Here is a 26,811-nt window from a genome sequence, read left to right on the forward strand (position 1 = left end):
TGGAAGTCTCTGGGTGTGCATTCAAACAGCCAGTATGGGAATGTCTCTCCCGGCATGAGATTTAAAAACTCTGTATACTGTGAAATACAGAATGATTAATCTGGTGGTGATAGGTTTAATCAGCATTGTGTGAACTCGTTCAGACAGACATTCATGTATAAGCAAAAGTTCTGCACTGCAGGTTAATGTAATGTGCCATATTCAATCCAGAGATCACAGATGTGCAAAGATTTTGGGGTTTTTATGTTAAGATAACATGTAATGTCCATGGGAGGGATAGAGTCTGTGTCAGTGGGTTTTTGGGGCCTTGTTGATGAGGCCGGCTGTAGATGGGAAGAAACTGTTCTTGTGGCGTGAGGTTTTGGTATTGACAGACCTCAGCCTCTTGCCAGAGGGGAGCATTTCAAAAGTTTATGTCCAGGGTGGGAAGGGTTCTCCATGACCTCTCCTGCTCACCTCAATGTCCTGCACATCCTGGAGGGATGCCAGATTGCAGCTGATCACCTTTTTGGTACAGCAGATGATACATTGCAGTCTGTCCTTGTCCTTGGCAGTTGCAGCAGCATACCAGATGGTGATGGAGGAGGTGAGGATGGACTCTGGCAGGTTGAACCTCTTCAGCTGCTGCAGGAAGTACATCCTCTGTTGAGCCTTTTTGGTGAGGCTGCTGATGATCAGCTCCCACTTGAGGTCCTGGCTGATGATGGTTCCCAGGAAGATGAAGGACTCTCTTGTCGACTGGGGAGTCACACAGGTTGATAGGGGTGGGTGGGGCTGCGTTCCCTCTGAAATCCACAACCATCTTAACTGTCACCAGTCACCATGGTGGTGATGGTTAGTCTCCCACCTGTAGGTGGTCTCATCCTCACCAGAGATGAGACTGATGATTCACCCACAGACCTGTTGGCTCTGTAAGGCAAACTGCAGGGGGTCTAGGAGTGGGTCTGTGATGCTTCTAAGGTGGGACAACACAGATGCTCAAAAGACTTCATTACCACGGAGGTTAAAGCGACGGGTCTGTAGTCCTGTGGTCCTTGGTTTTTTGGGGATGGGGATGATGACGGAGGTCTTGAAGCAGACTGGTACATGGCATGTCTTCAGTGAGGTGTTAAAAATGTCTGTGAACATCAGAGACAGCTGATCGGCACAGTGCTTCAGGGTGGAGGGAGAGACAGAGTCTTGTCCAGCTGTGACAGCAGAACTCATTCAGGTTGTTGGCCAGCAGTGAGTTGTTAGTGGAGTGGGGAGCTTTCGGTATGTAGTTGGTGATCTGTCTGAGGCCCTTCCAGAAAGAAGCCAAGTTGTTTTCTGAGAACTGCTGTTGAAGTTTCTCAGAGTACAATCATTTAGCATTTCTCAGCGCCTTGTTAAAACTATATTTAGACTCCTTAAACCCGTCCTTGTCCCCACTCCTAAACGCTTCCTCCCTTTTCAACCTTTACTGTCTGATTTTAGCTGTAAACCAGGGTGTGTCATTTTGCAACTAACCTGATGGTATACAGCAGTCTTCACAAAAGACATCACAGCCTCTGTGTACTCATCCAGGCTGTTGGTAGCAGAAGATCCTCCCTAGCTTCACTGGTTCACATCTTAGATTTCCTCACAACAGGTTTAGAGAGTTTTAATATTTGCCTGTATGCAGGAATCAAATGGACTATAGTGTGGTCAGAGTGACCCAGGGCAGTGCAGGGGATGGTTTGAAAGGCACTGTTGATTGTAGTTTAACAGTGATCTACAGTGTTCTCCTCTCTGGTTGGGCGTTTAATTGGCTGACAGTATTTAGGAAGTTCATGGCTGAGATTCCCTTTGTTAAAGCTGCCGAGGACACTAAAGAAAGAGTCTGGGTTTGTCCACTGCACACACAGTGTCTGGTCCGTGACCATGTGCTGTGCCTCCTGCACATGGGCCTGTGGTGGAATGTAAACATCGACCAGAATGAATGAAGCAAACTCACGAGGGGAGTAGAGAGGTTTACAGTTGATGAAAAATGTTTCTAGAACAGAAGAACATTGCTGCAGAATCACTGTCACATCTTTACATCAGCCACTGTTGGTGTAAAAACAAATACCTTCACCTTTCTTTTTGCCGGTGAGATCTGTGTCGTGATCCGCTCTGAACAGCTGGAAGCCTGCCAGCTGCAGCACAGAGTCTGGTATCGATCCACACATCCAAGTTTCTGTGAAGCACAACACGGAAGATGAAGTCTCTGTTCTTTCCCACCAGTAGCTGGAGTTCATCTAGTTTGTTGCACAGTGATTGCACATTAGAGAGAAATATTCCCTGTAACGGAGTCTGTGTCTGCTGAGATGCACGAGCACACCGGCACATTTCCCTCTCCTCCAGTGTTTCACTGTGTGAACAAAGGTGAGCACACTTTTGACCAAAATGTCCAGTAATTCCACAGGTGGGACGAGAAAGTTGGGAGATAAATACACAGAAGTTGTTTCCCTGATGTTCATGACCTCTTAGTGAAAGAACTCAGAGTACTGTAGCAAAACACTGAATTTACAAACAAAACAAGACAAAACAATGCGCACCCACACACTGAGGCAGCCATCCGCGGTACTATCTTGGTCCTGTACTACCTTGCTTCTGATATCAAGACTGATTGCAAAGCTCTGGACTCTGAGGCACAACATGGCAAATGACTCTCCTCACAATCTGCTCAGAATCAATCATCATGATGCATGCTTCCAGTACCCTTTCATATTCAAATGAGAAAGATGTTGGAGCCTACAGAGTCGGGGCAGCTGTGGAAAGAAAAACTCACTCAGGAGATCATGAGCTCGTCTTGGCCCTATTGCCACACACCACTGCAGGAGTTGCCTTCTTCACTGTCCTTCAGTTTAACAGAGATCTTCAACTTGTTATGTTGGGAAATACCATGTGACCCTGTTTGGGTTTAGGTGGTTATCAGTTATCGGTAAATATCATTTTAACTAGGTGTAAGTACTTGAAGCTAGGCATAAACTCCACAGCAGTGGCTTAAGAAGTACTGAGATCTTTTACTTGAGTAACAATAGCAATAACACAATGAAAGAATACTGCAAGTAAAAGTCTTGCATTCAAAAGATACTTATTTAAGTAAATACTAAGTACTTAAGTAAAAGTACATAAGTATTTGAAGCAGAATGTACTTAAAGTATCAAAGTACTCATTATGCAAAATGTCCCCATTTAGAGAGTTATATTTATCATATATATCATTAGAATATTAATATGATTAATTTACATGTATGCAGCATTTTAATGTTGTCAGGGTGGAGCCATTTTTCTTACAATCTATGTATATTGCTGGGTAATCTATAACAATGCTATTTTTACAGTTATTGTATAAACTGATGATGTTGTACATATCAAATATTAATCTGAAAATTAGCAAGTAAGTATTGCTGTGAAACAAATGAGTAAAAAGTACAATATTTCCCCCTAAAATGTAATGGAGTGATAGTAAAAAGTAGCATAAAAATGGGAATACTCAAGTTAAGTACTAGTACCTCAAAATTGTACTTAAGCATACTTGAATAAATGCACATAGTTACATTCAACCACTGCTCCACAGTTTGTTCTTGTTAACAGCTTGGATGTTTTATTAATCACATGGTGTCACAGATAAATTCTAGTTAATATTCATATTAGCTTTCTTGCTAAGAGTTAGATGAAAAGGTAATTACCACGCTCATGTCCGTACAGTAAATTTGTAGCTACAGTAAGGAAACATTCCACTTTCAAATGCTGCAGCCCCTAAACTGGGACATTACAATAGACCTCCCATTAGTAGCTTTTGTCATACTGGTCAGTAACACAGAGCTAACTAGCCCACATACTGTAACTGAAGGTTAAGATACTGGTTTACCCGGGCCAATATCCAGCTGCACATATAGCAAAAAAGAGGAAGTTAGCCACTTTTGTTAAATGACTGCTCCCGGATCTGTAGAGAGAAATAAATTAGTGACAGTCATGATTGTATCTGAATTGCAAAACTTTTGGGTTGTCATGCTCATATTAATTTTATTTCAAAAGCAGGTTTCTTATGTAACTAAACATAAATAATGAATTTCTAAAGCATGGTGTGGAATAGCTTTATATTAAATTGACTGAAGTTGAATTGATTTAACTTCACTTGAAGCTATAATTTAAATTTTAGGTTTCAGTGCACAGTTTTCTTGATTCCTGTTCAGCTTCCCTGCACCTCTGGGCAGAAGTGTGTTTTATTCACTGTGAGGCAACTGAAAGGCATTGCCTCCCCCACGGCAGCCAGTGGTGGGTTAACAACCTTCCTCTCTTTTCACACTGCTGTTTTCAGTAAAGATACCACCATGCAGAATATTGCATAAGACATCCACATATATACCGTATCAACATTTATTCTTCTGTATGGGCAGACAGCAAAGAAGACGGCTTGATGCAGCGTTCTGCTTTCAGCTACTAACTTGCTCAGTGTGTATCAGGCTTCAGAAAACACAAATTCTCAGAGGTGCAGAGAGATGGAGGTTTTTATTTGTTGTGACACCAAGTTGCCAGAGCTAACTAGGTGTCATATGGTAGTGTTGACATGTCATTAGTAAGCTCTGACAAGCCAGGCAACAGCTGTGTGCATCAATGCAACCTTACTCCGATTATGTTATGCTCATAGTCGAAGTAAGTATAATCGCAGTGAAATATGTGGATTATCCGATCTTACTGCGATCTTACTTTGGGGCCAGTCAGAGTATGTGTACACCTGAGTTGAATTACTGAAATAATCGAACTAACTATATGACACATGTAAACTGGATTATGAAAGGGAGTAGTCACTTTTACAATCATGTAAACGGCATACATACACTAATGTCTTAATCGCAGTATTGGTCATAATCACACTACTGTGCGCATGTAAGCATAGCCATGGACACACTCATACACACACACTGCTTCATTTTAGTATCACTGTGTTCCAGCCATAGCTGCTCCGGAAACAATTCTCTGTAATTACACTGTCTACGTGTATGAAATGACTTGCTTGTGCATGTTGCTAAAGTGATTAGAATAAGTAACTCCTGGAGCTAATTTTATTGCATTTCTCAAAATAGCTGATATACCATGCAGATAATTTCAGATAACCAGCGAGACAATTATGTCTGTCTTACAGAAATAATTGGTACTGGCAAAAAAAATATAGTGAGTGTCTGGACAAACTATAAAGGAGACCCAAAGTTCCCTGCTATTGTCTGGTGCTGTTGTAATCTTATTTGGAGAATTCAAGGAACAGGGAGGGCAGCTCAAGTGTCCTACAATGACACCACACCAACAAATACTTTCCATTACACATCCCTTAACTGAGTCATCCACAGCAACAACCAGGAAGTCAGGGGAATTGATTAGCCAAGTGTTGAATCATTAATCAAACATCGTCTTTTGCCTACTAATAGTGAGCTGAGGTAATCAACTGAAGCATTTCAGGAAGAAAGAACATCTTTAATCATGGGTAAACATCTTAATGATTCACCACACAGGATGTGCGCTTTGGCACAAAGCCATTTGCCGCTTAAGGGACATCATCTGTGACAGAGCCGAATAAAGCCAGGCAAAGCTGACAGAGAGAAGTTTCCAACTACAGCATCGCTAATACTGCAGATGAACATGGAGAGGCTATGCTGGGAATGCCTGAGGTAGAAGCTCATGTATAGAATAACATTATTGTCATAGAATGAGAGCCAAACATTTCCCTGTAATGTAGATACCTATTCAAGCTATAACATTTAATCTTCCTTATATCCTTTAATATTTTATTAGTGAACTTAAATCTTTAGCCATATAAGCGCCGTTGCTCTAGAGATAGCAAGGTAAGTCTGTCAGTTGGTCCGCCATTTTGGTCCAACTGAAATATCAATAACCACTGGACTGTATAACCACCAACTGTAATAACTTTGGTTATCCCCTGGCTTTTCATCTAGCACCATCCACAGGTCAAAATTTTAATTTGTCCAATGCTTTGGTTTATGATAGATAGCAACCCAACTTCCTTTGCTATTTCTGAGTATGTAATACAACTGTCTGTGACATATCAGTCCAGTGTTTAAAGGAAAAATTAACCGCTGTGACTATGATGATTTCTTTAAACTAGGTTACCTATGTAATAGAAATGTGCTTTTTTTTTTTATTTTGTTTTTTATGTGGTGCAGATTTGAGGTCTCGTCTATTTTCTCCACGTGACGTGTGCGGTTCTCAGCAGAAATAGACAGGGAAAACGATAGTAGCAGCGCAGCCGCACAGACACGCTGCCTGTGTGGACGCTGCAAGCGTGCGAGACGCAGCAGTTCAGCAACGCACACACACATGCACTGCTCACGCATCCTGTGTGTCCCAAGTGTTAGTGAGAGGCAGCATAACATCTCTTTCCTTAGGCTTATTTTCATTTACAAAATATTTTTCCTCATCGAGTCTGGATAAATCACACCTGTTTTCAAAGGATCATAAAACAAACCAGTGCGCTGGAGTCAGTTATGTTATGTGGATCAACTTACCGAGTGCTGCAGGGTGCTGCTGGATGTAGCTGTAGGTTACAGGTAACACAGTTGCTGTTTGCTGTTGTTCTGTATTCAGAGTTTTTTGGTTTGTGTTAGTGTTATCATGACGAAAGTCAGCTGACGTTTGTGTGTCAGCCTGCACTGTAGCTTAGCTCTGGTGGTCGTTTTCTCCTCCAGTTCACACTCCTGTCTGATTACACAGCACTATATTCGGCCTCAGAAGTTGTAATAGTGGCACCACATCTCTGCTCTGACATTACATTGTGAAGCTAGTTGTTGGTTTGTATTAGATTCAGCTCTTCTGGATGAATCACGGATAAACTTAGCAGCTTAGCTTTGCTGTTGCTCTGGTCCGGTGGTCGCGATATTTGACCTTGTATCATGAAACTAGTTTTCTTCAAAATTTTTCTTTTCTTTTCTAGTTTTCTTTTCCCTATCGCTAGCGTAGCATGGCATGGGAGTGTTTTGGGAGACCCACATTTTACCGTCCTTGAAGGCACCACTACTGAAAATGAGGAAACGTAGTTTGTAGTCGAAGGCCGATCTCCATTGTCTGCCAGATGACACGTTTTGCAGACATTTGCCAGCAAATGAGGGGGGAGCTCTGGGTTCAGGCAACATGGAGGAAAGTTAAACATTGTTAATTTGCATATATTACCCACATTGTAATGATACAATGCTGATTGAAAATCAGCAAACTTTCCTTTTAATGATACTGTAAGATCATTAACTTCCTCTCTGTCGTCTTAACAGCTAGTAAACTCAACTGCACTGAAAAGCGAAATAATTAAACTAATAATTACTGTTCTGCACATCAAACATGCCATACTCTTCTGTCTAAATATTTTCAGTAGCTATCACAGCAGAGTTTATTTAATTGATCTTGGGAATTTTTTCATGTATTTTGCACCTAGGCAGTTTTGACCAATGTGACCCTTTAAGTATAGGCATTCATAGACAGTTTCTTCACTTTTCCATCTTCAGGGACATATAACCTTTAATGCTGGTCAGCAGTTTCTTAGCCCTCTCTGCAGCTGATTACTGAGAACTGCTGTACAGAACCTACACTGCCACATTCAGTCTCTATCTTCTTCCACAGCCCTCTTACCTCCTGCATCAATCCATAGTTCACTAAATAACTCATGAGAACAGAGCAGCATGCTGGCTGTAAAACTACACGATACCTTTGATCTCTAAAAAAACTTTCACATCAAGGTCCTAACAACACTGATCCAAGAAAACATGTTTTTCTGTGATTCCCATTTGAGAGCTCTGGCCTTTTACTGTATGTTCTTGGTATGGCATTTGTAGAAGATCACTTTGAAGTTGCCATGCAAAGCCCTAATAAAAACTGTCACATACACATGCTGTTTTTCCTTTTCTGTCATCTCTCTCCCACTTCACTCTTTCCAAACTCGTCTAAACCAAGCCCCCTGCCTTGACTCTTATTCCTACTTTTCAATCATTTGTCTTCTCGTCTATATCTTCTCTCCCTTACATTCAATCCATTTTCTCTGCAGGATGGTCAGTCTTTCTCCACTTCTCTCCCAAATGCCCAATACCTCTCACACCTTCTCAATTACCCCTTTTGACAGTCCACTCAGACAACACGGTCACCAGGGCAGATGACCTGTACATAAGGGACGAGGATCTCTCATTCCCTTCTCATCACTCTCTTAGCCTACATTATTTGTCAGGACTGAGGGTATGCAGTCATCAAGCATCTCAGATCTACCCAAAAGCCAAGCCGAAGACAGCCCCCACCTCTTCAGTCAAAAGCTGTCAGTTCTTTTCCACAGAAGACCATGGAGGATTGGTTCCTATATGTCCAGTGTGCTTTACACTCAGCTCTATAGATTCACACAGAAGCTTAGTGTGAGACAGCTGTGACAGATGTAGCCTGGATGTCTGTTGCTGGAGCTGCCAGTTGGCAGAGGGAACCATAGATGAGGATGACTCAGTAACCGAGAATGACTGCGGAGTAGCCTCTTGACTTCTCATTTGGCTCTACAATGCCACTCAGGACATGCATTACTGGAGAAATACACACAGATAGGTCTAATGTGAAATTTGACCATTTACTGTAAGAGGGGGGAAATATCCTGCAAAATGAGGCACTGCCTGGAGGCCATAATATTGTCAGCAAGCAACTGGAAATGTAGCAAATATGATCCTGAACAAATATGAAAAATGATTTCCTTTACTTTCATCTGACTTTTAGGAAAAATATGAATTTAAGTGGAACCTTTACAGAATATATTTACACAAAAAGGCACCCCCATCTGCTTTTCAGCCAAACCTCACTACTGGTGCAATTTAGCCGTTTGACATTTTGGGCAATAAGTTTATTCAGGTCCTTGCTGAAAGGCAGAAAAGAAGATTGATGCCTCTCTCATACATATGTATATGTTGATTACAGCTGCCAGTTAGCTGAGCTTGGTGAGCATAAAAACTGGAACTGGGAAAACAGCTAGCTTGACTCTGTCCAAAGTAACAAAATGAGCCTACCTGCAAAGTCACTACCACCAGCATGAAATAGTCTGGCACATAACCCGTTGTGAAACCTTAACTTGTTTTTTGGAGGAGTTTTCTCTTCTATTTTTTTTTTTTTTTGAATGGAATAAACAAATAAGATATAACATGTCAGTTTTAGAAGTACTTAGGTGGATTTTGTTAGCTTCGGACATAGTAAGGCTATAGCTACAGTGATCAGACATCCTGGTTTGTCCGGGATTGTCCCTGTTTCAAGCTGGGTGGCCCAAGTCCCAACAAATATCTGTAAAACACTAAAATGTCCCAGTTTTCAACATTCACTACCAAATTGTCCTGGTTTTCACCACAATTCAAATAATAATAATATTATACTGGTTTTCAGCGCTACATAGACATTTATCATGTTCTGTCCCATTCATTATCTTAACTCAATAAAAAAACATAAACAGTGCAGAACCTGTCAGTATGCTAACAGTTAGCTATCATGCCGAAGAGAGAGTTTGTCTTTTCTAAAGAGCTCCAGGAGGCTTATTGCTTCTTTCATAAAGTACACAGCCTTGGTGCATTTTGGGAGACAAAATATAATTTTTCATCTGCTGTTGAAAGGTGTGCTCAGTAGGTGCGCTAAGCACTGAAATAATTGTCCCTCACCCTGATGAAAACGCCTATGGTGCATGCATAAGTGCATACATATGCGTGTGCATGAAGGTGCGGTATGCTTAAGGGTCCCGGTTTGGGAGTTTGAAAATATGGTCATCCTATCAGGCTAGCTGTTTCCAGTCTTTATGCTAAGCTAAGCTACCCTGCTGCTGGTTGTAGCTTTATATTTACAGTACATACATGAAAGTGGTATTCTTCTTCTCAACTAAGTACCAGCAAGAAAGCCAATAAGCATATTACTGTATTTTCAAAAATACACTTATTCGCTTAAGTTAAATGTATTCTCAGTGCGGCACCAACCTTCAGTTTGTGTCAGGCGGGTGAATAAGATAGTGTTTAAATAGTTATGCTAATCATAACAGAGTTTGCATTAATGATATGATTCCTGGCAACTTTACCATGAAACAGATTTTAACACCATCTGGGCTGACAGACCTGGCAGAGAAAGTGAAATTCTAACGAGTGTATAAAGAATAGTGTGTGTCTGTATCTATTGGTTCTTCTCTGAGGGTGTGTAGCTGAAAAATCAGCATGAACCTTTATGATTCGATATTTGCTCTGTTGCGCTGCCCCCTTAAACCTACCTGTAATGCCCCCGGTTCAGTTTAAATGAAACTGACTTCACTGCGGTAGACAGGAGAGCCTTATCATACACCAGCAGAGCTCTCTGTAAGTGGTGAGCAATCTGTTACCGCAGGTGCTACATACACATCCAATTCTGCAAAAACAGGCACGCAGACCCCAAGTTTCCATTGCACTTATTCACTTTGTTAAGTGCAATCGAAATATTAGCTGCAGTGGCTGTTGTAGCTGAAGTGGTTTCTGCAGTCGCCTCGAGTGGCTTTTAATTGACAGCAGAGTTTGATCATAGTCCAACATGGGGAATGCAAAAAACACAAACTGAAGAGTGAAACAAACAAAATGTTCAAACAAGCCAATTCATTTGCATAATGAGCAAGAATGCAATTACAATAAAGTGTTTTCACAGAATAAATGATATGAAAACAAAAGTTATCAGTTATCTTTAATGACTGTTGAACTATACCTTTTTGTCTGTGATAAGAAAGCTGAAAACAGGCAGAGATAGAGGATGAGGAGAGAAAATAGAGAAATTAGGTAGCAGACAGAGACAAATGATCACTTTCTCCACATAATTTCTGAGCTATGTACAGTATATGTGACTACATAGCTTTATGGTGAGACTGCCACAATTCTATCATTATAACTAATAAAGCTGCAACATTTATTTGTAAAATCTGTCCAGGACACACATCACTAACCTGGTGCACCACAGTTTATATCAAGTTGACTAATATTTCTTCCACTCTGCAGTTCTTTAGTCATAACAGGCGCACTCCATTAAGTTAAGTCTATGAGTGTCAATTTTTCAGACAGCTATTTTTATGAAGAAAGGCATTCACATACAGTATGCACACACACACAGAGCGGGGCACAGAGTCATTATAAGTGATGCATTTATCTTTGTGGGAGGTGGTGGTGGGTCAGTGTGAGCCGAAGGCATTGAGTCTTCACTCTGTCATCCATACTAAATAGCCAAAGAGACATGAGCGAGTGTCACAAACCAGGTCGCACGGCCATTACAAAAGAGGGAGACGCACACAGCTAAGCCAATTGACAAACTATTGAGAAGGGAATAACATAATAAACTTAATATAAGAAACTAAACTAACAGTGGTGTGTGTAATCAGTAAGATCAGCAGTGTAGGTGAGTACGTGAGTGAAGAAGTGTCTAGGTGCAATGTTGTGTAGTGCAGTAACACAACCAAAAACCAAAGGGATGTCTCAGGGAGGAGAGCACACAGCAATTGAGCTCCGAGAGGGTTTTTGAAGGAGCATTGGCACAATGGGCCCCAGGTGTTGCCAGTGTTGCTGATGAAACTCTGCCATACCAGCCTGGTCTCTTCAATCGCGTACAAATAACACAACTTTACTTACCACTTACTTACCCTACCACTTTCAAATTGTGTGCGGTGCATACACCAAAGTCCAATTTTGTGTCCAGATGACATGCCAATCCTTCCCAGGGAAGTGACATCAATATAATGTGACTTTATTTTATTTTATAAGATGATTTTTGGCTTAACAGGAGGAGGTGGGTTGGGTGGATGGCTAGATAATAAGTTGGCAAAAGCAGCAGGAGAGCACTGTTCAAGACCACCAACCGGACATCCTCAATTATGACATTTACATGCGCAAAAGATTTTTGCCCTTATTCTGAAAAAGGCAGTATTCCTACTAAGCTGTTTACATGGCTAATGAAAATGAATATTCCACTAATATTCCCGTTTACATGCAGAGGGTTTTCTGGGTTTCCCTCTGCTCCAGTGGGAGCTGTTGCCTGATATTTATGAGTGATATTGATATGACTGATACTATAAATTTATAGTTACAGGCACATCCAGTACCTAGGTTGTCCCATGATGTTTACCACACTGCTGAGTGTTTTTGGTGTATCACATCGAGTCGTTGCCGTCAGTCAAGATAATAACCAATCCCCTCCGCCCCCATTGTGGAGGAGGCGCGCTCTGCTTTTCCAGCCTGCACTGAACAGCTCTCTGCTCTCCTCTCATTCCTCTCCTCTGACTGCCTTCCTGCTCCAGTATATGTCATTTCGCTTGTGCAGGGATAAACAGGCAAGAGAGTGTGTTGCAAACTAGGGTAAAAACCCCAAGTGAGACGCATATTCCAAATGCGCTGTATACAAGTCCAAAGAATGCTCCTGAAACCAGAATAATACTGGCATATCCCACGTCTTAATTGGAAAATTATTAATGATTAATATGGAATAAGACCTAATTCAGAATATCCATACAGAATATGCTGCTTACATGACCCATATCAAATTCAAAATATGTAATATTCAGACTAGTAGTGGAATATTAGTGTGCATGTAAACGTACCCATTGTCACGTTGGGCATTTTAACCCTAACCCTAACCCAATAACAGACAGGGCAGAGAGGGTCGTCACACAAGCAAGAGAAAGAACTGATTAAAAGGAAGTATCAAATATATATCTGTAATCAGAGGGTAATCAGTCATGGAGAGGTTTTCAATATCTACAAATAATAATAATAAAATTACAAATATGATATGAGCAGACAGTTAACCTCCATTGAGGAGATTAGTTTTAGAAAGAGACAGAAGCGCCCATGCTTCTAGAAGAAGCAGAGACAAGGAAAGAAAAGGAGTTGAGCAGACTAAAGGGAGCAGAGAGGGCATCGGTGAGGAGGTGAGGTAGGAGGAATGAAGATGTCTGCTGTTTGTGGAGAAGAGTGATTAAACTTGGTCTGTGTGACCTCTCTCTTTAGAAAAGGTGGACTGTCACACTATGAATCATACTGTGTCATTGCCACTGTCTAATTGACTAGAAAACACATTCACAGTGTTGCAGCAGTTACAGTTCAGAGAAGCAAAACATGAATGCTTACATACTGAGTTTTCTCCATCGCTAACAAGTCATGGTCAAAACATCATAAATATATCATTCATTTGTGTAAATATGACATGCTTTCAGTTATTATTCTGCTAAAATCAGACTTTGTTAAAGTATCATCATGAGGCTTCTTTTCATAGTTTGGGCCATCATTTCTATTAGTTATGATAACATCATGTTCACCAAAGTAATCACTGAGATCTGTGAACATGACAACATCACTACAATGGAGTCTGACTGAGCAGGCAGACAATCAGACAGATATTAAACAAGCCAATAACCAGTTTTAAAAAACATACAAACAATCTAAACCATTTTTTGGAGGTAAAATCAAAAATGAGCACATCTGAAATGTGTTTCCACATGAGTACTGTAGGTCAAAGATGAAGCAGAACATTGGTAGATGTTTACAGTTCTCCTCCAAATACTTAAAGTTTGGCTAAACTCAGGGTGTTTCTTGTCCTGTTTGACTTCAGCATCATTTATACCCTGGTGAGTTCAAAGTTATTATTATAGATGATTGGAGTGATGGTCAAAAACTGTGAAAATAAGAACCAGGTTGTAATAAACCAGAATTATTCTTTGAGATGTAATAAAAACATTTTGTATGTGTCACATCCCTCATCAAAAAGAAAACTGTCAATGCAAACTTCGTTTTCAGTTTTGATTCTTAAAAAGGAATTTCTTACTCACTTCTGTTCTTTACACTTGTACACAGGTTATATCAGGCACAAAGGAAGTGTATGACAACATTTAGTGGAGTATGTTTAGGTTAAGGGGATATAGATGCTACTCCGCAGGCACCTGTGAGTTTGACAGTTAGTGAAAGACATCAACTACCAACTGGCAGAGACCAGGCACAGTAGGTCTAGCCTGATGCTGTTGCTGTGACTTTCAAAACAAAAAAAACTTTCATTAGCTTTATACCTCCAGGCTAGGTAATGGCCAGCACATATCCCAATAAACCAACAGGATCAAGTTGCTTAAGGCAAGCATGTGACATGTGTGCGCACACAGAGCCTGTCCTGTGAGCATTCATTTGTGTAATACTGTTATCTCTTGGCCAGCTAGTGGGATAAAAGAGGTCCGTAATAAAGTTCTCTTCTGCCTCAGTTCACTTTGTTACCTGAAATAGTCACTGCTGAGCTCTGAGCTTGCAGGCAGTATTACTGGCACACAAAGTCCAAGACTGATGCACAGCAGGGTGTTGAGTATCTGTCTGAGGTTGAAGTCAACAGGTTGTGAAGACAAAACACCTGCCAAAGGAGCACACTTTATCTGCAGGATGTAAAAAGCATCATTATGTGGTTCTGCTATATCTAAAACTGGCAGCACCACTATGACAATTCATTCTTGCCAGGAAATTAATGAAACTTTTTCAGCAGTGAAAAGCTCAAAGAGAAGCGAGCTTTTTGCTCTGCGGAGCTGAATAGAAAAGTACTTAACTGTGGGCGCAGCGCTGTAGGTTTAGCTCAAAAGAAAAATATAATTTAAGAAATGGTATGTTTATATTCCATTTTTTTTCTTTTATAAGTTTAAGTCTCAGAGGTTTTCGTTTCAACACCTGAATTCTCACCATAAAAGGAAGCAAAGCAGCAGCAATGAGATTCAAAGCCTTCCCGACTACACATACAGTATATTCTTTTTCCTTTGGTTTCTGAGGATCAAGAAAAAGTTCAATGTTAGTTCAGAGATTATAAATTGAAGAGGAGAAATGGGCACATTGTGAAATGGTCCCTTCTATCAGTCAAAGAGACACTACAGCACTGTCATTAAATGAAAACTGGGAAATTCTAACTGTCTTTTGAGGAAGTCTCATTAAAATCCTCTTATCTTAGTGAAGGGTTTCGGCTTCATTGGAGCAGCAGCTCAGATGATGATGACTTTAGTGACATTGCAGCCAATCTGCACATGCTATAATGTCTATTCGTAAAGGTGATTTAAAATAGCTTCGAATATTCAACCTCACTTTTATTCGTAAAGCTCACACAAACAAAACGAATATACCATATACCTGAAAAGATTTAGTCATAAAATGTATCCGAATACAGTATTTTTCTGTGCTCTTTGTGAAGAGCTCTGCGTGATGGTACACTTCATCTGCAATGATAAAAATATATAGTGAAAATATATGAATCTGTAAGTTGAGTTTAAAGTTGAGTAGAGATGCCACACAAGTGCCCCTAAAATCTTACTGTAATTAGGAAAACAAGAACATACCCAATTAGGACAGAGCACAATTCATGATCAGGTATATAAATTTAAAATAACATGAATGAATATTGTGAATGAACTAAATTGAAGAAAGCTGTTTAGCGCCACACACTGTACATTTCATTCATTTACTCCCTACTGATGTCACTGGCAGACATGAACATGATTGGCGTTTATTTATGAATATATTGGTCATATACAATATGGTACAAGATGGTCTTCTATTTTGTTTGTTTTTTTGGGAATTCATTATTGAACAAAATATCTTTCATCATTGTACTGTCTGTTACTGTCTACCATAAGTCCTGCTGCCTGAAGAACACACAACAACAAGAAGAACACGTAGCAAAATTGAAATTCAGAAAGCAAAGACTGTACAAGCAGAGTGGACAACAGGAGCAACATTGAACCTTTACCTTCTTAGGTATGTTAGCAAAATGTTTAAAGATAATACGGTACTGAAAAAAGCAAATTTTGATTTTTTCAGTTTGCCTTTCATTATGTGACACTTGATAATGGGTGGGCACCACACTGCAGAACATTTACTCAAGAATTGTACAATTCTGAGGTACTTTACTTTAATGCTGCTTTATACTTCATCTTGATTCATACAATCAATGGGAAATACTGAGATTTGTTTTACTCCACTAGATAGATATTAGACAGCTAAACAGTAGTTCTTAGATACTTTTCAGATTAAGATTTCACATTAAAATTATAAATTGTATTATTAAAGATTTATACAGTTATTTCCAACCTTTTTGGCTGTGGCCCCCTTTAAAAACACACAAAAGTACTCGTGGCTTCGTGACACATATCAGATGTCTATGAGTTGTTAGCAGATGCAATAAAGAAAGATCTCCCCTCAGAACTTCTCAGATGTTTTCTTCCAAATAACAGTTTCAAAAAGCAATATTTCATAAAAAAAACAGCAAAGATTTAAGTTTAAAAAAAAACATATAACTTTGTGTGTCTGAACTTTTGTTTTTTCCTCTTGCCAACCCCAGTACTCATCTCACAACTCCTCAGATCTATCTTGCGACCCCAAGGGGGGGTCCAATCCCTTGCTCGGGAACTTAATTATAAAGGAGTTAAAAGTAGCTTTACCTTGAGCGGCTACAACAGTAAAATGCTGCTTATATGCTGATATATCAGTATTAAAAACCCACAACAGTCACGGGGGTCATTTTTCTGCATACTTTCAATACCTCAATTATATTTTGCTGATGATATTTTGTAATTACAAGTACAACAATATTATGGCACCTTATTCATGAGTGATACACCAAAATAATATTGTGATTTGGCAAGTTGAGGAAGCTCTGATTCTATGTGCCGCTGCCACATATACATACACCCTTCAGTTGCTGTAATACTGCAGCTCATCTCTTATTGTCTCTTTATAGGAGGTTCATGTCTGCCTCTGTAATTTTCGCCAATAGTTCTGCTGTTAAAAGGATGTATATTTTTATCTAGAAAAGATGACACAATGTGGGTTTCTGTAAGGCCTGGACTCTGGAGTATAAATGCTGCTGTGGAATATTGTATTATATACAAACAAATATCTTCTTCAGTTAGAGCTAAGGAGGAGTCAAAAAATACCTCTGGCAACCCAAACACTATTGTGATCTTGTATCCAAAGACTGCTTTATAAACTAATGAGTCTGAGCCAGAAGTATTTGCATATAAATCACAGACTGAAAGAAGTAATTAGAATATTTCCCCACACTTGCCTGTGTGAAATTGACCATGAAAGATTGATGATATCTCCTAATTTAATTGAGTCCTACTTTATAAAAGGCAATGAATTATAATAATTTCCACCCATGTCCTGTTATAAATGATGGCAACATCCTTCTTTTTTTCCCTGTATTTTATTAAACAACACTTATATACAAATATATTCGTTACAGGACATGTAAAATAGTACATCTCAACATGGTGTAAATGGCTTTGGGTGCATCTAGTACAAATGTCCAAACTCCACTATGATACTGTAGGAATTCACACAACACTGGGTAAACACTTGTGAAACTGAGGCATGAGGCTTGATTACTCATGACTTCTTTACTAATCTAACTGATCCAATAAATGATACATTTCATTTACACTTGTGTAACGACTGTGGTCCTAATGCAGCCATGTAAACCTTTAAAATGAGGCTTCAAACACACCAGATTCAAAGTACAATCATGCAGTTCCCTGAGAGGTATTACCACCTTACCTACTTTGGCATGATGTGAAGGATTTTGCACAATGGCACTGAGTCCCAGGTCAGAGAGGTTTTACTATAGACTCTCCTCATCAAAGAGAGTCTCCTGGGATAGCCTGGATTTTGCTCCGTCGTCCATCCAGGGGCTGTCCTACGGTCATAGGCAGTCTTTGCACAGTGCCACCTGGCCGTTACGATAGTCTCTACAGGGGCAAAGGCGCTGGTATTTGGCGCTGGAGCCGGCACAGCTGAACAGCAGCGGGTCCTGCTGCAGGGCACATTCAGCATGTTCAGCTGAGAAGGCAGGGAAGAGGTGGTTCATCTCTGACTCCACTCCCTCACACTGGAATTCCAGCCTTGGAAGCAAAGACAGAAGAGGAGGACTAAGTTTATAATATATCAATAAATATCTTGGAATAATTATACCAATCCAGTATTCCTATTAATTTATTTTTCAAGTTTAAAGGGTATTAATTATATTTAATATTAATGTTAGCAGGAACGCCAGAGGGCATGAGTGATTATTCCACTAATATATTTAATATTAATGTTACAGTGTTGCCTCTAGGACCTCAGGAGTGAAGGGGAATAAAAGAGGGAAAGGGTGAGCTAGTGTCTTCTTCTGTGCTTTGTGCTGCTGCATAATTTTGAAACCTACAAGTGCGAATGAGGCGTGACACTGTGTGGAGAGAAAGTTAGTCAAGTTTATTGTTTGTAGGATTAATATTCTTGAGATGCATCATCTCCTCTAGACAATGTTGTGTGGCTGGAAAATAGAGGAGTACTAATTTCTTTATTATGTTTACTGTAATCACTCAAGTGCTCGTGTTTAGTTAAAGGAGACTCTTCTCATAAAAAAACTCATACCTTACAATTCTGTTACATTACGTAACAGAGTGACAATGTTGCTATAATGCAGTGTTATTCTGCCATATGAAAAGCTAAAAATGTGCAGGGCCAAACTTTGTGCACAGTCATTTTATAAATGATCCAAACAGACATCTTACGCGCTGAAGGCCTCCTTAATGTTGATGAAACGATACAGGGCTGGTTCGCAGATTAGTCCGGCATTCTGGCATGCCTTCACACATGACTGGCCCTCCAGCGAAGCCAAAAGCCGCAGTGCACTAAGGGGAGGCCAGGATGTGTAGGAGGTGGCATTGGGGGCCCAGCTTAGGATGCTGGAGTTGGGCAGGAGGATGAAAGGGCTGGGAGGGCTGCTCAGCCAAATCCTAGAGGAGTTCACCGGAGGAAACGGAGCTTCAGGAGAACAAAAGTCCTGCAGGTGCAAAGATGAAATGACCCTGAACAGCAATACTTTCTGTGTTATATTGCAAACACTTTGACCTGTCAGTTAAAATAAACAGTACCTGTATGCTCCACAACAGAGCAGTGACAAATGACACATTTAGCCGAGCAACACATATAACTTCTGGATAGCTGACACAGGAAATAATAAAAAACTATTACAATATAAAGGTGCTTATCAGAGCTGACAAGTACTCATCAATCTTCCAGGAAATGATATGAATGCAGTTATGCCACCCAATAACAAATGAGGCTTCAATGCAGAATTATGCTCTGGTGAGAGCTCTGATTAGATTCCCCCTCCAGCTGGGGCTATTCATAAGACCTAGGTAATAACATTTCTCTGACATGTCCCTCTGGCCTCCAGACCCGTTTATTAAACAGGCTCATAGTGCCCACAGGCAATAACTAGGCTTCCGATCTCGCCATCTCTCTCGTCCTTCCACTCCTAAACAGAAACATCCGTGATCCAAACACACACACACACACACACACACACACACACACACACACACACGCACGCGCATAACACACACCGCTCATCAAAAATATAAGGGGGTATGGAAAGAGGTGAGGTGTGTGGAGACGCTACCATTTGTAATTATATTATTTTTACTCAACCAAACAGCTTATGTATAAATGTGCATGTATTTGGATTTAAATCTACAGCTTGAATTCCCTGACTTCTTAGGTTTTATTCTTCCTTGCAGTCACTGTGATTGTTGAGATGGTACATGTATTCAAACACAGACCCTCTTGAGACAGATTAAAATCGTGTGTATGTGTTAAATCTTTATGTGATTATAGCAATTTTCAAATGATTCTGATTGCATAAGTGTGTGTTTATGGAAAAACGAGACAGTCAGCCCCAGACTCAAGTCAGAAATTTTACAATCCTACTCATAGAGGACATAAAAGAAAATTTGAAACAAACCGGGGTCTTATTTCTATTTTTGTTGATTTGATAATATTTTACTCAACAACTTAGTTGCTGAGATATGGGGATTGCCCATCTGTACTCCACTCTACTGTATTGATATTGTTGCATCCCCAGATCTCAGCAATTAAATTTTGCGTCAAAATTAATAACACTAACAGCTAAAACTATAAAAAAAGACACAGGGTTTGAAAATCTGCAATTTTCCTTTCATGTAAACATAACCCGGTTTCCAGCGCCAGTGAATCATATTTCTGGCTTTATTTACTGAGTCCTGGCATTACCCCACTTGGACTAAGTTATTTAATATCACTGCTTGTTCCAACAGACTCAGAAATGTTAAATCAATCATAGAAACACACACACACTTGTCTTACCAAAATCTCATGCTGCAAGGGAATGCAGTCTTCATTTACATCTAAGAACCCCATGAACCCTTAGAAGAAACTGTCCTCACTCACTAATGTCTTTTAATAATAAAAAATAATTACTCTCCCCCTTATAGTTAGCCTCTTTCCTCTTTATATGTAGGAATAAACTCCACCTGGTTCTTTCCTTAAATAAGAAATGTCAAGTAGTTTTTCAGATGACTGTTTTCTCCATAATTATAGGGATACAATTAAACAAAACAGATATCTAAAGGTGTGAAATGCATATTTGTGCACTGCTGCATGTGTGATCACACAATCATACAGTCTAAGCTTTCAGGAGAAGAGACTGAGCTGCCATAAGAGGATATTGTAACCTATATGTAATATGAGGGGTCACCGTGGACGGAGACGAGAAGAAGCCACGGTGGGAGATAACGAGGATGAGAGATATAGTCAGAGCGAGTAGAAAAACGAGCGTCTGACTTGAGAAGTTAGAAATAAAATTGGAAAAGTCTGAAATGGGGAAAGAGGAGGTTAGAAAAGTGGAGAGAAAGAAAAGAAAAGGAGAGGAGTCTGATTGGGAGTCTGACCTTGTACACGCCAGATGGGCAGTCACAGTCAGTCAAGGCACACTGAGTGTGTAGTGTGTGGTGTGTGTATGTGTGTGTGTGTGTGCATTTCTGACAGTGAGGGAAAGATAGTGTCAGAGCAGAGCAGAGGCTAACACATTTCCTAAACCTGCCGCCGCCAGACACTATACCGACTGTCACAACATGATAGATGCGCCAGAGGACGACAACATCTGTAAATACGGTACAGTATATAAATGGGTGTTTTATTCTGTTTGGAAGTAGGAAATCTGCTTATACCGGACATAATGACAACATATTTTGATTACTGTTTAATTCCCATTTTGATGTGTGTAAAGTGTTGGATAACAAGCCCATTTTTATGTATGAACTTTCATCACTGTCCTCGAGGAGCATCACTGAGAAAAATTAATCACCGTGTTAGTCTATTAAGCTTGCAGCTGGCATCTGCGAGGGATTTAATAGCTGACCCAGGCAGTGTAGCTGAGGAATAAATGTTGTGGCTGTGCAAATAAGAAACCCCAGAAAGGGAACTCCTTAAATGGAATTTCAGCATATCAATTGAATTGAACATGTGAAAAACTTTGTTTAAATTGCTCCAAACACATGGAAATGAACACAGTCACCACCACTGTATCAGTCGACACATTCAATTCATAGTATGACAGATACTGTTTGTAGAAGAAATGTATCTGTTCTAAGAGATGGACAACTGACAAAAGGCTTCAGAAACACTTAAGAAAATGGTTTTGGTGTTGTTGCTCTCACAAACAAGGATAGAAAAAGCAACAGCAAGCTCCTCCAAATCAGTTCAGGCTTCAGAGAGCAGCCAATTAATTCCCCTCTCCTGTCAACAAAGAAGCTGAGACAACTCAGGATGGACTAACCTGATGAGCAGAGGTGAATATCCTAGTCCTTAAATATTATGCTTCCTTCCCCCATTCATATTCTGTCCTTGTATTGTAGGAGAGCCAGGAGCGACCCGGGTGTCCAACCAGTTGCACCACAAAAACCACATTCAAATTATATTGAATGCAAATTAGTTGCATTTATCAGCTATAAACTATGATATGTGCCAGAAATCTGAGAGAACTAATAGTTTTAAAAAGCTCAAATAATCTCTGGCGAAACTGCAGTTTCATCAGTCACAAATTATATAAGTGAATACTTGTTGCTCAACACCTGAAGGCTTCAAAGATGGCTCTGCAAAATGTGCAGCTTCCTCTACTACAGCGACCCAAAAAAACACTCAAACCAAAGAAACTCTTCAAACCACTGCTGTTGTGTAATCCACTCTGCTGCCCTTCTGTATACTCAGTATATTCCAGACACTTGTGTTTTCCCCAAAATAGGCCAGAACCAAGCGGGTATTTCTGGATCTAAAAAGTGACACCAATGCAGAAGTGCCTTAAACCTGCATTCTCTCTAATGGCCATCAGGGGGCGCCTCCACTGGCTCCAAAAAGAAGTCTGTTAGTATTGAAATCTATGAGAAAATTACCCTACTTTTCACTTGATTTATTACCTCAGTAAACACTTTCCTAATGAGTTTATAGTCCCAATGGCGAGTTTCAAGTCTTCTTCAATACAGCATGATGTTCATTTTGTAAATTATGTTCCCATTTAATCTAAATTTGATGATAAAGCAGGGTATGCTTTAGGGCGTGGCTTAGTTGTGATTGACAAGTTGCTACCACGGTGACGACATTGGTTAGGTAACGTAAACATGGCGTAACCCCAGATTCACAAAGTATAGGTGTAGCCATAGCCGTCGCTTTTTCAGTGCGTTTTCAGTTCATGAAAGTTAATTGTAACATTTTGGTCGCCTAAAAAAGTCTTATTCAGGATTGGGTTGTACTAAAAGACCCTTTAAGGAGTCAAATGTTAAGTTTTTGCGGTAAGTACATTTCCTTTTAATGGTTCCTTTTTAATGTTTTTCGATAGCAAAAATTAGCATTGGCATTTGCATTATTACAGTTGACCATAGATTGTAAATGCACTGTGCTAACCAAGCTAGCAGCTAGTGTCAGGGTCAGCTCCACCCTCTCGTCCAAATATGGTCACTTCTCATCACTTCTGGCTCCAAAAATCCAACATGGCGATGGTTAAAATGGCAAACTTGAGGCTTCAAAACGGGAGTCAACAAACCAATGGGTGACGTCATGGTGGCTATGTCCATTATTTTTTACAATCAATGGCCATAACGTAGCTAAAATACACAGTTCCCATTTACTGCTTGTAATTTAGTTGTTTACATTTGTAGCATGCAACTATGTTAGCTTGTATTGGTTGCAAACTACAAGTGCAAGGAATACTTCAAAAGGGAATTAAGGAATAATCAGACGAATCAGAAGGTTGGTGGTGCGATCCCCGGCTTGTCCAGTCCAAATGTCAAAGGGTCCTTGGGCAAGACACTAAACCCCAAATTGTGTGTGTGTGAATGGGTGAGTGAGTATTAGAAACATTGTAAAGCATTATATTGCTCCCAATGAGCAGGTTGGCACCTTGCATGGCAGCCTCTGCTATCAGTGTATGACTGTGTGTATGAATGGGTGAATGTTGACATGTGTTGTAAAGTGCTTTGAGTGGTCAGTAGACTAAAAAAGCTCTATATAAATGCAGTCCATTTACCATATATCTAACTGTATATTCTTCGTATATATGATCTTGTTTTTCCTTTTTAATTTATTCTTTAGTGCTACTTTCTGTACTTTGTTCTACTTTATTGCCAAATGCATTGTTTAATTCTACTCTAATTTAAATTATTTTAATATTTGTAAATACTTTGTCTATGCATGTAGTGTGCAGGGAGCTACAACTGCATTTTATTGTGCAATCTCGCATTGTATGACAATTAAAATGAACCTTGAACATTCAACCCTAAAATTATTATTAACACAAGTTGACAGGCAACATATGCTTCAACAGATACTGCATCCAATTATTATTGGACTGTCTATTATAGTATTACAACCCCAAAAGCATCTTTGCCTGCTGATTTGGTTGAGTTTTGAGACTCACCTGGTTCTGGATGTAAGCATGAACTCTTTCAAGCATCCCCTCACAGGTGTACTCATAGGGCAAGAATGGCTCCACCTGCACACACAGATGTGCAAACAGATGAAGAAACAGTGGGGGAGTGTGTGTGTGTGTGTGTGTGTGTGTGTGTCTACAGAACCAAGCCATTGTAATTACAGCATCTGAGCATCTGATAGTTAATCAAAGCTGACACATTCATTAGCGTAATTGTGAGAAGCTTATATCATGCCACAAGCTCCACATTAAAATCAATGACCTAATACATCACAGGTGACAGCTTTGAAAATTGATTTCATTATTTTTAGTGACGACTACATCAATATGTCAAACAATGGATTAAACTGACAGTGGACCACAGGTCAACCCACTCTTAGGAGGCTGGTGTTTTTGTGCATTCTGGGTCCTTTGGGTCCAGTTATAAGTGTCTCTGTCACTCAATGTCTGACTTTTGATGGCAGATAATGGATTAAAATTCACTGAGATAATCAATCAATAGCTTTTCCCCTTCTTTCTAGCACTTTATGCAGACAGTGACAGAAAGATACACTTGTGCAGGTTGCTGTCTTTAGAGATTTATATTAATTACTGCATTTTAAAGCCTATTGTAGTTTGACAACATCAATAATTATAAAGGCTAGCATGTCTTCAGTTGGTCTGTATGGTGGATCCCTGGTGGAGAATATCTTCTGAGTGTCTCCCATGGTATTAAAGTGAGATCTCATTGTTTACTATCAGGGTACTAAAGCATTCAGGCTTTTAAATTGATAAATGGTTCCTTTTAGTGTTGTGTTCCTTTTAGCACTCTCTTATTACTTTATTTCATCCGAGTTTAATGAAATGTATCTGGCACTTCATCAGCTATTCCACAATGCAATTTGCCTTTTGGGCATCTTTGGATAATAGAATGCAAGAGAGAGAGAGAGAAAGAGAGAGAGAGAGAAAATTCTTCATAGAGGGTGATTTGAATTCAGCAGTGGAAAACATTTTTTTAAATGACAATGCAATTTATATACATAAACTAATGGCATTGCTTGGCCACAAAAAGATGTGAGCGACATTTATTATTTCATGCCATCATTGATGACATAAAATGAAATGCAATCTCATCCACATTCCTGGGGCGAGTTGGGAACAGCCACGTCCACCAAAAAAAAGGCTCACAAGCTCAGGTGGTGAGTAAGATCGGGCAGGTGTGCTTCTTTATCAGTTGCCTGTTTCTTTATTTCCATCATGCACTGTTGCCATGGCGCCAATAAAATCGGAGGCAACAGTGTTTCAGGCTGGCAGGCAGCTATTGAGCTCAAAATCAACAATATTAACAGCAGCAGTACGAACAAACCTTATCCAAAGACATGTTGAGTGAAGAAAATTATGTGCTGAGCTGGCTGTGAATACATATAAATAGTGTCACTGTGTGCTAGTAGCCAGCCTATCAATTGTGCTGCACACTGTAAAAAAAAAAAAAAAAAAAAGGTACATTTACATACGGTACCAGTCAAAACTTTGGACAAAAATTTTGACTGGTACTGTACAAGGTACTGTATTTTTACAAGACTGTGTTAATACACTGAAATTTCATTTTACTGTTAAAGTCTATAATTACAAAAGCAGCGTGTCTGTCTTTTAAAAATGATGTGAAATGATTTGTGAAGTGATTTCACAACAACGCTGTATTTTTACAAGGTTACAAGGTTTTGTTATACATAGCTGCAGTCTACATATAACGAAACATACTTTTTGTTTTATAGTAGGATCTATCTCATTAAACTTGAACATTGCACTACAAAAGCTTAAATACTATGATCAAAACACAGGATCTTCTTAAAACACACATTCTATACTTGTTTAACATTTCAGACCATGGTCTGTCTTTTTGAATTCTCATTAGGCACTAGCTCTGTGTCTCGGTAAGTACCAGTTTCACACAACTAGCCAGGTCAGCTAGTGCCCCACCTTCTTAGCACAACTACAAATGACAAATGACATGCACTATTTTCCATTTTGTCTGTTTAGGCACACATGCTTGTCAAAATGATGGAAAATAAAGCTGGTCTTAGTTCCAATTCATCTTTTACATGTAAGTCAGTCTGTCTGTGTGATTAGTGTTGTTTTTCCTTCCCTCAGGATCCACTTTTTAAGCATTTACAGTGCCATAACGGGTACTTCATTTTTCCTCTATCAGCAGGAAACACAAGGTCTATTTAACACACCTGGCAGGTAGAGGTACACATGCATCTTGGCACTGCGAGAGGCTTGGCTTAGCTGTAGCGCGGTGCTGTTCTGGTGGCAGATTGAGCACAGCATGATTGATTAATATGATCTGCTGCGGACAATGCTTAATGCCTGTGGGGCAGACCTCTGGAAAGCTGCCATGTAAACCCAGGTGTGGGCACAGTTTACATACTGAGCCACTCAATATCTCTAGCAATTAGCGGTGCGTAGAGCGTAGAGCGGAGAGCGGAGAGGGAGCCAGCTAAGCATTTTGCTGTAATGTCGGATGCCGTGATCAAGAGCTCTATTAAAGGCTGAGGGCTTCAAAAGTGGGTCAAACCAGAATATGAAGTGTGCTAGAGCAAATTATGCTCTCACCTGCACTATTGTGCAGTATTGTAATATATACTGTGGTAGAACAATATTGGAGGACCATTATTTTGTTGAATGAGCAGTAGTGGGTATGGATGGAAAACACCCCCAAAAAATCAACATACATTGATTGCCATGATCTCACGGATGGTTGCATCAAACTCTTCGGAGTTATTGAAGTCGATAGTGATGACATGCGGCCTGCCAATGTACTGCTCTGCATAGGGATGTTGAGAGGACACCTGACAAGGAATGAAAGGGATATTTTCACAATCACAATAATAACCGTTCAACCAAACAGTTGGAGATCACACAGTTGTATAGGTGTGGCATTTTTATTTATACTATGTATAGTATGAATTGTAGATAAACCTTTGAAAGTGTGTGCATATGTGAACAGATGGTCAGCTATTGAATGACTGTATTATGTAACAATGTCGCT

At 39.9% G+C, this 26,811-nt stretch overlaps 1 protein-coding gene across 1 annotated transcript in view; it reads right to left on the reverse strand.

The window, feature by feature from the left end:
• Window positions 1–17,202: 17,202 nt before the first annotated feature.
• The window catches only part of LOC137168149 (alpha-1,6-mannosylglycoprotein 6-beta-N-acetylglucosaminyltransferase B), a 63,889-nt gene continuing 54,280 nt past the window's right edge, over window positions 17,203–26,811 (reverse strand). The window contains exons 15-18 of the mRNA XM_067570645.1: window positions 26,495–26,611; window positions 23,769–23,843; window positions 18,550–18,821; window positions 17,203–17,898 (exon numbers count right to left, since the gene is read on the reverse strand). Of these exons, the coding sequence (XP_067426746.1) occupies window positions 17,700–17,898; window positions 18,550–18,821; window positions 23,769–23,843; window positions 26,495–26,611 (663 nt within the window). The 3' untranslated portion in view covers window positions 17,203–17,699. The remainder of the gene's footprint in view (window positions 17,899–18,549; window positions 18,822–23,768; window positions 23,844–26,494; window positions 26,612–26,811) is intronic.

The sequence above is a fragment of the Thunnus thynnus genome, chromosome 17, assembly GCF_963924715.1.
Source record: "Thunnus thynnus chromosome 17, fThuThy2.1, whole genome shotgun sequence".
In the NCBI taxonomy this organism is placed as follows: Eukaryota; Metazoa; Chordata; class Actinopteri; order Scombriformes; family Scombridae; genus Thunnus; species Thunnus thynnus.